Source organism: Macaca thibetana, chromosome 13 (genome assembly GCF_024542745.1).
Source record: "Macaca thibetana thibetana isolate TM-01 chromosome 13, ASM2454274v1, whole genome shotgun sequence".
Taxonomy (NCBI): domain Eukaryota; kingdom Metazoa; phylum Chordata; class Mammalia; order Primates; family Cercopithecidae; genus Macaca; species Macaca thibetana.
The window spans coordinates 92615204-92628836 of NC_065590.1; the positions used below are offsets into that span (position 1 = coordinate 92615204).

The following is a 13633-nucleotide window of genomic DNA, read 5'->3' on the forward strand; positions in this document are numbered from 1 at the left end:
ACAGATAAATTTGGGAGAGGATAAAAAATGTCTAGACACCAGCAAGGACTATGGCAATTCTTTACTCAGGCAATTAAGTTGTTCTGATTCTATTAAAATTTATTTTCTTCAGCTCCTAACATCTTGTATGTGCAAGTGTCTCAGCCTGAAATTTTTGTCTAAGTAGTGAAGTATCTAGGAGTAAGATCATCCACGTTAGAATAAGACCTGCTTCAGACAATCTGGATTTGAACATAGCAGTTGATGTCTTCTTTCTTCACTATGTAGAGCAAAAGGATTTTAGAAACCACCTAGTTCTCAGCCACATTTGGCCCATTTTGCTGATAGGAAAACTAAGTCTCAGAGGGGTCAAATATTTTGCTCAAAGTCATGCAGCAGCTAGTAGCAAACCCAAAACTAGGATCTAGCCTTCTGACTTTTAATCCTTGATAAAAAAAAGAAAAAGAAAAAGAAAAAGTATATGTTTGGTTGATTTAAAATGCTGAGTGTGGAAGGAAAATAATTTCAAAAGATTAACAACAATTACAATTTCTTTTTTCCAATGAATCCCAAGCCCTTTGATGCTAAAACATTGGAAAAAGATGAAGTTTCCTTTTACAGCTGTGCAGACTTAGACTTCTCCTTTGTACCTGGAAACATGATGCATTATTCATGCAAACAGAATGTATTTGTTCTGAGACTCTGCAGAGGAACAAAAAAAAAGTTAATGGCAAAATTAAGAGAAGGAGTGATCTCTGCTGTGCTTTGACAGAACAGCTATGAATAGCTATCTAAAGTTAGACATGGAAGCCCTCCTTGGGAAAGGAGCCCAAATAAAGACATTAATGAAAGCAGATTTATCGATGCATCTGGAATTCTACTGACTTTGTTCCTTCAGGTACAATGGTGTGCCATCTCTGGAGTCCTTCCCTTTCAAGTTTTAAGGCATTTAAGTGTTTTGTTTAATTTAATTTAATTTAGGAGGGCTAAATAATTAAACATGAGGCCAAAGTACATAAGAAAGTGGCAGTCTTTTATTGCAAATATGCACACACTCTCAGGCGAAGTTCTCTGGTCCTCAGGTGTGGGGGGCCAGGGAAGTCCCGCCGGCGCTCTGGGGTGATGTTCTCCGGTCCACGAATGTGGGGGGCCGAAGAAGTCACACTGGCTCCGGCCGGCAGCAGACTTTTATGCCTGGGAGCTGGAAGGGGAGGAGTTTGGGTCGTTTGTGTAGGAGTGGCTTCTTGAATTTTACTGTCCCCGGCTTGACGTCATTCTGCGCATGCTCAGTTGATTTGGTTCTTCCCCCGGGCGTGGGAAAATCTGTGATGAAGAACCCGGAAACAACAGGGACTGCTCCATCTTGTTCACCTTCCTCCATCTTGTCCCTTTTCCCTCACCCAAACATTAAGTACTAGACACCACAGTAAAAAGGGCTATGGATTCTATTTGTCCTCACTGTATGTTTTAGATGTGTAAAAAATATTATTTGCATGTTGTGAGATGTCAGAATAGTTTGAAGAGGGAGGTTACAGTGTTTTATAAAAAGGAAATATCCCAAAGTGGAAACGATTACTGTGGCATCACTCTGTTAATAGGCACTTGCTTAAAGTCTAGTGTATGGCAGACATCACAGTTATTAAATATGGATAGCAAGATTTTTCAACAGGTGATCTACAGACACCTACAGCTGACTCACTTGAGGCCGTTGACAAGATGTAGATACGCAGGCCAATTCCAGAGCTTCTGTAGCTGAATCTTTGGGGATGGACCTGAGCCTCTGCATTGCTAATCTGCTTCTGGGGGCTTCTGATACAAGAAACTGCTGTCGAGGGTGAAGATTCTTTCCTTCTTTTGCTTCTTTATTCAAAGTCGCTTATTTCATTTGAGGTATACAATGAAAGATGCGTTTAAATTAGGTCAAGATGTTTTGGGGCAAGCTTGTGACTGGTCTTTTTTCTTCCTATAGATAGTTTAGACTTTACCCCATAGGAAATAGGGAACTCACCACAATCTTTGAGTAAGATGGAATGCCTGATTTGATTTTTAGGAAAATAATCCTAGGAGCAATGGGGACACTGCACAATAGTGAAAAGATTGATTCGATCATTAAGGTTGTTTCTAAATGAGTTTGAAAGGACACAAAGATAGATGTGTACCCGCCCCCCACCCGCTACACCCTTGTTCTGCTCTCTAATCTTTGCACATACCAGAGATTTCGTAAGTTCTATGAGTACCTGGTTTTCTGCACGTACCAGAGATTTTGTTTTGCACATACCAGAGATTTTGTAAGTTCTGAGGCAAGGTCACAAGACGTGTTTAAGTAAGATAAACTCTTGCTGCCATAAACCTGCTCTCCCGCCTCAAAGTTTGAACCAAAATATCAGAAATGGCAGGAACCAATCATAGTTAGCCAAGTTGCCTTGTTCAAACACTAGCCAATCATATATCTGATTTGTATAATAACTCTATGCCCACTTTTCTTAGACTGTATAACATTGTTCGGAGCTGAGTGGGGGAGCTCTCCTGCCCGTCTCGTTTCATGAGCGAGGGAGAGTTCCAGGTTCGAACCTGTAATAAAGATCCTTGCTGCTTAGCTTTGACTCTGGACTCTGGTGGTCTTCTTCGGGGAATAAATGGTCTGGGCATAACAAATGGGGGCTCGTCCGGGATTTCCCCCAAGCCCACCAGACCCCCAAGTCAACGGATCTTAATCTGTAGGTAAGCCGGCTTTGTCACTGTCTCTGTCTTTGTCTCTGTCTGTCTCCCTGAAATTTCGCGAAATCCGTAATCTGTAATCTGTATTGGTCTGTTCTGTAAGTGGCACGGTCTTGGCGGACGCGCTAGAAGACAGCCACTCGGGACTGGTGGGAGACGTTCCCCAGTGCCCATCTGGGGGCCTCCATCCTTGGTTGCCCCGTCTGACTCAGGTCGGAAGTCCGACACGCGCTCGCGAATGCTCATCGTTATTACTGTCTGTCCGTTATTGTTAAGTGTTAAGTGTAAGCCCAAAACGAAACATAAAACCTTTTCTTCCCCTTCCAGGACCGGACCTGTCGGATACTCCCCTCTGCTTCACACTCATTTTCGTCCCCCCTTCTCTTTGTAGGAGCAGTCCAAAGATGGGCAACAACCAGAGCACGCCGCTCTCACTCCTTGTTACCAATTTTAAGGATGTGAAGGCTCGGGGGCGTAACTTCAGCGTAGAACTAAAGAAGGGAAAGCTAGTTACTTTCTGCCGTTCGGAGTGGCCGTCTTTCGGCGTAGGGTGGCCCTCCGAAGGAACTTTCTGTCTCTCTATTATTACTAAGGTAAAAACTAAGATTTTCCTGCCAGGGCAGTCAGGACATCCTGATCAAATTCCTTATATTCTAGTGTGGCAGGATCTTGTGGAAAACCCACCACCCTGGATAACTCCATTCATCCCTGAGCCCTGCAAAGTCCTAGTAACGCGACCTACAAGACAAAAGACTCCCTCTGCTCCCTCGGCCCCTGTGCTGCCAGACAGCCAGGACCCCCTAACGTTAGAACCCACATTTCCCCCACCATATCCGCACCTTATCCCGCAGGACCCAGTCCCCCAGGGTGGTGCTTCCGTAGAGGGAAACCGAGAAGCAGAAGCAGCCGAGAGCAAAAGTAACCTGGGGGGGCCGGCCGGCCGAACGCGAGGCCGCGTACAGCGGGACCAAGCTTCCCGACCCCCTGACTCCACTGTAGCCCTGCCTCTCAGAGAAATAGGATCGCTCGATGATACCGGGCTCTCCCGTCTCATGTATTGGCCTTTTTCCACCAGTGATTTATACAATTGGAAGTCCCAAAATGCTCGGTTCTCAGATAATCCCAAAGATCTAACCTTGTTGTTAGACAGTGTCATGTTTACTCACCAGCCGACCTGGGATGACTGTCAACAGCTCCTCCGAATCCTGTTCACAACGGAGGAGCGGGAAAGAATCCAAGTTGAGGCCAGAAAACTGGTTCCAGGAGATGACGGCCAGCCAACTGCAAATCCTGACCTCATTAATGCGGCTTTCCCTTTGACCCGGCCCAGATGGGACTACAACACGGCAGAAGGTAGGGGACGACTGCTCATTTATCGCCAGACTCTAATGGCGGGTCTCCGGGCTGCAGCTCGCAAGCCCACCAATTTGGCTAAAGTATATTCTGTGTTACAAGGTAAGACAGAAAGCCCCGCTGTGTATTTAGAGAGATTAATGGAAGCCTTCAGACAGTTTACCCCTATGGACCCGGAAGCACCGGAAAATCAGGCAGCGGTAGTAATGTCCTTTGTAAACCAGGCAACACCAGATATTAAAAGAAAACTCCAGAAATTAGAAGGTTTAGAGGGAAAGCAGATTCAGGACCTCCTTCAGATGGCCCAGCGAGTTTATAATAATAGGGATACTCCAGAAGAAAAACAGTTCAAGGCAACCAAAGAAATGACCAAAGTCTTAGTAGCAGCTCCCCCCCCAGGCAGGAAATGGCCAAAACAGAAAGCAGAAAAAGCAAGGCCCTGGGCAAGGATTAGAAAAAGATCATTGTGCTTATTGCAAGGAATGTGGCCACTGGATTAAAGACTGCCCAAAGAAACGGAGACCAGCTAACCCTACCTCCGTACTCGTTACCCAGGACTCTGACTAGGGAGGACGGGGTTCGGACCCCCTCCCCGAACCCAGGGTAACTTTGCAAGTGGAGGGGTCCCCAGTTCGCTTCTTGGTCGATACTGGGGCGGAACGCTCAGTCCTAACCAAACCAATTGGAAAAATGTCTAAGAAAACATCCTGGGTGCACGGGGCCACAGGCATCAAAAAATACCCCTGGACAACCCAGAGGACTGTAGACTTAGGAACAGGAAAAGTCTCCCATTCCTTCCTAGTTATCCCAGAGAGCCCCTGCCCTCTACTAGGGAGAGACTTGCTGACAAAGATGGGGGCCCAAATCCACTTTGAGCCAGAAGGGCCCAAGATAACTGATTCCCAAAACAGGCCAATATCTATCCTGACTGTCACCTTAGAAGATGAGTACCGACTCCATCAAGAGCAAAAGCCCCCCGATCAGGGAATTGACTCTTGGCTCCAGCGTTTCCCTGAAGCGTGGGCAGAAACTGGGGGCTTGGGTCTAGCTAAACATCGACCTGCCATATTTGTGGAAGTTAAGCCAGGGACGGACCCGGTTCGGGTTCGGCAATATCCTATGCCCCTGGAGGCAAGAGAAGGAATTACGCCCCATATCCGCCGACTCCTAGACCAGGGAGTCCTACGGGCTTGCCACTCATCCTGGAATACTCCACTGTTACCTGTTCGTAAACCCAACAGTACGGACTACAGGCCAGTACAGGATTTAAGAGAAGTTAATAAAAGGGTCATGGACATACATCCCACTGTGCCCAATCCATACACCCTTCTGAGTGCCTTACATCCCAAAAAACAGTGGTATACCGTTCTTGATCTAAAAGACACTTTCTTCAGCCTTCCTCTGGCTCCCAAAAGTCAAGAACTCTTTGCATTTCAATGGACGGATCCTGAGAGGGGCATCAACGGTCAGCTAACATGGACCAGACTGCCACAAGGGTTCAAGAACTCGCCAACCCTGTTCGATGAAGCCCTTCATGAAGATCTGGGTGAGTACCGGCGGCAACACCCTGAAATAACTCTTTTGCAATATGTTGATGATCTCTTAATAGCGGCCAGGTCCCCGGAAACTTGTGTTCAAGGGACTGAGGACCTCCTGAAGACTCTGGGGGAGCTAGGCTACCGAGCCTCAGCAACGAAGGCTCAGATCTGCAAGTCGGAGGTAACTTATCTGGGGTACCTATTAAAAGGGGGGCAACGCTGGCTAACCAAAGCCCGAAAGGAAACAGTCCTACGCATCCCTAGACCCCAGTCAACACGGCAAGTGAGAGAATTCCTGGGGTCGGCAGGGTTCTGTAGGTTATGGATACCCGGATTTGCTGAGTTAGCCAAGCCCCTATACCAGGCAACAAAGGAACGGCAGCCCTTCAATTGGACGGAAGAGGCTGAGCTGGCCTTTCAGCAAATCAAAACTGCCTTTGTTATCAGCCCCCGCGCTGGGGCTCCCTGATGTCTCCAAGCCCCTCCACTTATACGTGGATGAAAGTAAGGGTGTTGCAAAAGCCGTGTTAACACAGTACCTAGGCCCCTGGCAGAGGCCAGTTGCCTATTTGTCAAAAAAATTAGATTCAGTGGCTGCTGGCTGGCCACCCTGCCTCCGGATAATCGCGGCGACCGCCCTAATGGTCCGAGACGCTGATAAACTTATCATGGGGCAAGAGTTACGCGTTATAACCCCGCATGCCATTGAAGGCGTCCTCCGGCAGCCGCCGGACCGATGGATGAGTAACGCCCGGCTCACCCACTATCAAGGACTGCTGTTAAACCCCCTCAGAATAACTTTTCTGCCCCCAACCTCTTTAAACCCTGCTTCACTGCTGCCAAATCCAGACTTGGACGCCCCGTCCCATGAGTGCACTGAGATACTGGCTCAGGTGCATGGGGTGCGGGAGGACCTGCAAGATCGTCCGCTCCCCGACACAGAACTCACCTGGTTCACTGATGGCAGCAGCTACGTCCACCAAGGCCAGCGGTATGCAGGAGCGGCTGTAACGTCAGAGACTGAGGTAATCTGGGCGGAACCCTTGCCTCCAGGGACATCGGCCCAAAGAGCCGAACTGATAGCCCTCACACAGGCCCTCACCCTAGGGGCAGAGAAAAAACTAACAGTATACACGGATAGCCGCTATGCTTTCGCTACTGCGCACATACATGGGGCCTTCTACAGAGAAAGGGGACTATTAACAGCCGAAGGCAAAGAAATAAAAAACAAGCAAGAGATCCTAGCTCTATTAACTGCTTTGTGGAAACCAAAGAAATTGGCTATTGTACATTGCCCTGGGCATCAGAAACCAACTACGCCAATTGCTCGAGGCAACTTCTTAGCCGACCAAACCGCAAGGAGCATAGCAAAAGCTCCCAGTCAGCTCCTCGCGCTCCAGCTCCCCGATCCTGGCCCGCGAAATTTGCCATGTTTTCCCGACTATACCGAACAGGATCGCGAATGGATGAACACGCTTCCCCTAAAACAGGTTAAAAATGGGTGGTGGACTGATATAAATGACCAAACCATCCTACCAGAAAAATTAGGACAGCAGGTGTTGGAACATATCCACCGGACAACCCACCTGGGTGCCCGGTGAATGATGGACTTAATCAGGCACGCCAAGTTTAGAATCAGGCGCATAGCTGAACTGGCCAGCGATGTCACAACAAATTGCAAAGCCTGCCAACTAAACAACGCTTGCCCCCAAACCCAGACCACCGCAGGAATTAGGTGTAGAGGAACTAGGCCTGGTATCTATTGGGAAATAGACTTTACTGAGATAAAGCCTGGAAAATATGGGTATCAGTACTTACTTGTCTTTGTAGATACTTTTTCAGGATGGACAGAAGCGTTCCCAACTAAGAGAGAAACTGCTCAGGTTGTAGCAAAGAAAATATTGGAAGAAATCCTCCCCAGGTATGGCTTTCCCATCCAAATAGGGTCAGACAATGGACCAGCCTTCGTTGCTAAGGTAAGTCAGGATTTGGCTTCCATTCTGGGGGCAAATTGGAAATTACATTGTGCTTATAGGCCCCAAAGCTCAGGACAGGTAGAAAGGATGAATCGGACTCTGAAGGAGACCTTAACTAAATTGACCATGGAGACTGGCGCTAATTGGGTAGTACTTCTCCCCTACGCTCTGTTCCGGGCCCGAAATACCCCTTACAGACTAGGCCTCACACCATATGAAATCATGTATGGCAGACCCCCACCCCTGGTCCCCAGTCTAAAAGATGACTTACTCAAACCTGAAACTGAAAATGTCTCTGAGCTCCTGTTCTCCTTACAAGCCTTACAGAAAATTCACCAGGAAATTTGGCCCAGACTACGAGAACTGTACGAGGCAGGACCTCCGCCGACGCCTCATCCGTTCCAGCCGGGAGACTGGGTCCTAGTCAAGCGCCACCGGCAAGAAACTCTTCAACCCAGGTGGAAAGGACCACTGCAAGTACTCCTGACTACTCCCACCGCTCTCAAAGTAGAAGGCATCGCTTCGTGGATCCACTACACACACGTCAAACCAGTGGACCCAACATCCGACCTTCTCGAGCCGTCTGGAGCACCGGTTACATGGACTGTAGACAAAGCTAAGAACAATCCCTTAAAGCTAACCCTGCGCCGTCATCCCCATAGCCGTAACCATGTCTAGCTTACCTATGCTTTTATGCCTTATGCATCTGACTCTCCTCACTGCTGCGCCGTCTAATCCCTATGTCTGGAGGTTCTGGCTCTATGAGAACAAAACTCACCCCGGGGAAACCCCCCAAGCGGGTAAACTGCTAGCTAGCGCAGACTGCCCCCCCTCAGGGTGTAATACTATAGTTTACCTCAATTTCACTAGGTTCCAGATTGCCCAACCAGCAATACCCATGATCTGTTTTGAATATGATCAAACTGAATATAATTGTAAAAATTATTGGTGGCACCAGAGTGCAGGTTGCCCATATAGCTACTGTAAGACGCACTCTGTCCGATACTGGAGAGAACGACAAGGGTGGTATTTTTACAAAACTGAGTCTCCCGTCACTTACACTTGGATAATTAGAGACCCATGGGACTCTCGGTGGACAACCCCACAACATGGGGGAGTATATTACTCATCAACTAGTACCTGGCCCAGTAGCCATTTATATCTGTGGAGAAGTCTAGTCCAGATTCAACCCTTAATCCACACACAAATCCACAGGCAAGAAACCAAGCTATCACAAAACTTGCAGCCCTTCTCCTGGCTAACTCTATTACGGGAAGGGCTAGCATTCGCCAACCTCACTGGTTTAGGCGACCTGTCCTCTTGCTTTATGTGTGCAACCCTAGGAAGACCACCATTAACGGCTGTTCCTCTATCCTCCCCTCCCACAAACTATACAGGTTTTAACTCATCGATAGTCACGATACCCGATGTGGCCCTGTACCGTGACCCATACCAAGAGAAATACCCCTATTGTTATTTGGCATTTAGCAACAGCCTCTGTAACCAATCGGCTACATACCCTAATAGTCCCATATATGCTCCCCCTGGTGTGTTCTTCTGGTGTAATATGACTCTGTTAAAAACTCTGTCCAAAAGCATCTCTGACGGACAGTTGTGTATCCCTGTTACCCTAGTTCCCCGACTGACACTGCTAACCCCAGCAGAGTTCATAGGCTGGGCAGGGACCGCCCCAACTAAAACTGCGCGACATAGACGAGCAGTTTTTCTACCACTAATTGCCGGAATATCCTTAACCACCTCTGTCGTCGCAGCGGGGTTAGCAGGAGGGGCCCTACAACACTCCATGATAGAAAACGACAAGCTGTTACAACAATTCTCTGTTGCTATGGAAGACTCCGCCTATTCCCTAGCCTCCCTTCAGCGGCAGCTGACCTCCCTAGCACAGGTCACCCTTCAAAACCACAGAGCCTTAGACTTACTCACGGCTGAGAAAGGAGGTACCTGTATGTTCCTCAAAGAAGAATGCTGTTTCTATATAAATGAGTCAGGGTTAGTTGAGGAAAGAGTCCAACGCCTACACGAACTAAGCTTAGAAATGAAAAAGCAACAATTCACTACAGCCGCTAACAATTGGTGGAGCTCTTCAATGTTTTCCCTTCTGGCACCCCTTTTAGGCCCCCTAATGTCTTTACTACTTCTATTCACTATAGGCCCCTGTGTGGTAAATAAAATTTTACAATTTGTCAGAGAAAGGTTTGATACCATCCAACTAATGGTCCTCCGTAGCCATCACTAGCCTCTCCTGCACCCAGAAAGTGAGGCTATATTATAAGACTCTGGAAATCCAAGATTGGACATCCAGTTACTTATGAGAAGGGGGGAATGAAAGGACACAAAGATAGATGTGTACCCGCCCCCCCCCACCCGCTACACCCTTGTTCTGCTCTCTAATCTTTGCACATACCAGAGATTTCGTAAGTTCTGTGAGTACCTGGTTTTCTGCACGTACCAGAGATTTTGTTTTGCACATACCAGAGATTTTGTAAGTTCTGAGGCAAGGTCACAAGACGTGTTTAAGTAAGATAAACTCTTGCTGCCATAAACCTGCTCTCCCGCCTCAAAGTTTGAACCAAAATATCAGAAATGGCAGGAACCAATCATAGTTAGCCAAATCGCCTTGTTCAAACACTAGCCAATCATATATCTGATTTGTATAATAACTCTATGCCCACTTTTCTTAGACTATATAACATTGTTCGGAGCTGAGTGGGGGAGCTCTCCTGCCCGTCTCGTTTCATGAGCGAGGGAGAGTTCCAGGTTCGAACCTGTAATAAAGATCCTTGCTGCTTAGCTTTGACTCTGGACTCTGGTGGTCTTCTTCGGGGAATAAACGGTCTGGGCATAACAAGTTTCTCATACATTTATGTTGCTCCAAGATCATCTAATAGAAAGGAGAAGATCTGATATTCAGAATGTAGCTAAGAGTTGTTTTAATTTAATTTAATGTAACTTAATTTAGGAGAGCTAAGTAATTAAACATGAGGCCAAAGTACATAAGAAAGTGGCAGTCTTTTATTGCAAATATGCATACACTCTCGGACAAGGTTCTCTGGTCCTCAGGTGTGGGGGGCCAGGGAAGTCGTGCTGGCGCTCTGGGGTGATGTTCTCCGGTCCACAAATGCGGGGGCCGAAGAAGTCACGCGGCCTCCTGCCAGCGGCAGACTTTTATGCCTGGGAGCTGGAACGGGAGGAGTTTGGGGCGTTTGTGTAGGAGTGGCTTCTTGAATTTCGGTGTCCCCGGCTTGACGTCATTCTGCGCATGCTCAGTTGATTTGGTTCTTTTCCTGGGCGCGGGAAAATCTGTGATGAAGAACCCAGAAACAACAGGGACTGCTCCATCTTGTTCACCTTCCTCCATCTTGTCCCTTTTCCTTCACCCAAACAAGAGTATTTTTCTTTTTCTCTCCATGATAAGAACATTTTGGAGTGGGTTTATTTCTTCCCCTGCTCATTCCTCTTTACTTGTGCAGAAGTAACTAGCCTGATTAGTATAACTATGGCCAGTTGTTCTCCAATTTTGGTGTGCATAAGAATCACCTGGAGGGCATGTTACACTAAAGACTGTTGGGCCTCACCCCCAGAGGTTCTGATTTGGTGGGCCTGGGTTGGGAGACCAATAAATTTGCATTTCTAACGAGTTGCCAGGAGATGCTGATGCTTAACAAGGGGCCACACCTGGAGAGTTTTCTTTTTAGGCCAAAGCGTTCTTTACCTGGAAGTCTCTTGAAATAGTAAGAAGGGCAGTGGGGGGTTCCTCTTTGCTTTATTTTTCAATGAATTAAGCTCATCTGAGCTGGTCCTATTCACACTGTGGAGAGACACCCTGTTCCAACTTTTCAGTCTAAGACCACGTGTGTATGTCAAGGTGAACCTGCTTGTGCGTCCGGCTGTATCACTTGGGTGAGGCATAGATTAGGATGTTGTATTTCAGCAATCTCAAATCCAAGTTCACCATCTCATCCTTCTATTTACTAGATTGTTAGACAGGAAGGGGGAATGTGATAGTATTTGAACATCAACCACTTTTGTCCTCTTTAGGAAGAAAGTTTCCTTACAGAAAATCTGCATATTTGCTCAAATGAGCTGATATGCCAAACCTTGGCACCCCTTAGGCCGAGAAGTTTGCAGTAGATTGTGTGTGGATGCCATAGCATTGCAGTGACAGGGAGACATTATATTACCGGGACTTTAAGTTACAAAAATGAAGCTAAATTGCACCTATAAAACATTACTGTGTGATGTTTTGGCCCAGAGACTGTTAATACTTGGGATTTGACAGAGTACTAGAGTAGCATTTTCAAATATTGTCTCTGTTTTGTTTTGAATTTCATCCTAGAAGAAGAGGAAACTTTTCCCAGGAGACTTGCATTCATTCAGCTTCCAGAGGTGGAGTCACTCCTGCCCACATGACTCCCAGGTATGTTCTAGATTGTTCCCTTCAGAAGCCCTGAACATGAGTATGGGTTTCAGAGATCCGTGCTGAGATCAATGACAGAGAAATGTTGCATTTTTAGTCAATGAGAAGATAAAAAGAAATAGGATTTCTTCCTAGATCAGTAATGTGTCATTTTGGTGCATTGAGACTGAAAGCCTATGAAATGGAAAAAAAATTAAAACAGCCCATGTGTGAAGCAGACTGTTTTCAGGAATGGGAGCAGAATTAGTTTTAAAAATGACAAGTTTTCGTTGTCAAGTCAGAGAGGAGCAGTGGAAATGTGGGGAAAGAAATGAAGGAATCTGTGTTGATTGAAATGGAGCAAGAGAGGCATTTTCTTAACCCAAAGACTGAGAACTTACGAAACGCACAGATACGAATGGGAAAGGATTTTGCTGTATCTAATTGCTTTCAAAGGAGTAACTAAAAATAAAGAGGATGATTTAGTCGTTACTAGAATGGAGCCTATATTTCTCCCCTAAATTTTGGCAACTATTAGGCAGTATCTTCTCAGAGAGGGAACTAGAATGTTTTCCCAGAGGAAGGCTGCCTTAAGCACCATTGAGAGACCTTCTCTTAGTAGTAAGTGGGGAACCAGTCACAAGAGCAAATGAGATACCACCCTAAAACCCGAGACAGCTACATGAGGAGATTACATGAGATGGTCAGATTGTTAAGGTGGATACCAGCAGAGCATACTTCAGGGTAGCACAGTGACTTGTGGGGAAACAGATAAGGCATGTGCTATGAGGGATATGGCTAGGAAATGTATGAAGTTGATGGATTCAGGGAAGATTGCATTCTCAGTTTCAGCAAGAAACATCAATAAGATTTAAACTGGGCCTAGATTTGCTGTAGACTGCGGGAAGAGACCATCCATGTTGTGGGCTGCATTTATTTTTGGCAGATCTGGAACAGACTGAATTTCTTTCTCTCATGCTGGGGACACCGTGAGACAGAAGCTGGAGGCATGTGTGCCTGGCCCAAGAGCAAAGAGAAAGGAAGGAAAGCAGAGTGATCTAGCTAACAGGGTTAGCTCCACATGTGGTTAAGAAGAAAGAGAAGCAACTTAGAAAGTAGGTTAAACATTTTAAACTTCACTCAGTCTGCTGAGAAGGAAGAAAAGGAAAACAGGGGAACCAGAGCACTCAGACAAATCCCCTTTAAAAAAAAAATGAGAAAAGAAAGACATTTTGCTGCCAGAAAAACAGAACGAGTTAGTCAAGGCCTGAAAAATGCAAACACTGAGAGACGAGAAGATTTTCAGGGAGAGCACATGGTCTGGGGCGTGTTGATTCTTGCTGGCCTCTGGAGGTACACATGCTTTTGGAAGTTCATGAATTTGCTAAAGGCAATTTTGAACAGAGAGATGTAGAACACGAGGATGACTACCTTTAAGAGATAAGCTTTGTGTGCCTAGGTAACTCAAGAGCAAGAGGTAAGATCAGTAGCCACTAGTACATGAAAATACAACAGGCTTTGGAATCTTGCTGGGGGTGAAGAATGGCATAGAGAAAGCAAGGCAGTTGGGAGAGCTGACTGTTTATAAAAGTTATACATGTGAGGAAACATCCTCGTGAGAGACTCACTAGACAGGGTCTGCCACTATTCGG

The 13633-nt window shown here is 46.5% G+C and overlaps 2 protein-coding genes across 2 annotated transcripts in view; one reads left to right on the top strand and one right to left on the bottom strand.

Annotated features, from left to right (window-relative positions):
- Positions 1–13633, bottom strand: part of LRATD1 (LRAT domain containing 1) — a 912369-nt gene that overhangs the window by 46179 nt on the left and 852557 nt on the right. The gene's annotated exons all lie outside the window — the stretch shown is intronic.
- On the top strand, positions 3177–9763 carry LOC126933856 (protein NYNRIN-like). Its single transcript, XM_050754040.1, has 2 exons — positions 3177–4050; positions 7419–9763. The coding sequence occupies exons 1-2, from the start codon at positions 3750–3752 to the stop codon at positions 8240–8242; spliced, it is 1125 nt and encodes a 374-aa protein (XP_050609997.1). The 5' UTR covers positions 3177–3749; the 3' UTR covers positions 8243–9763.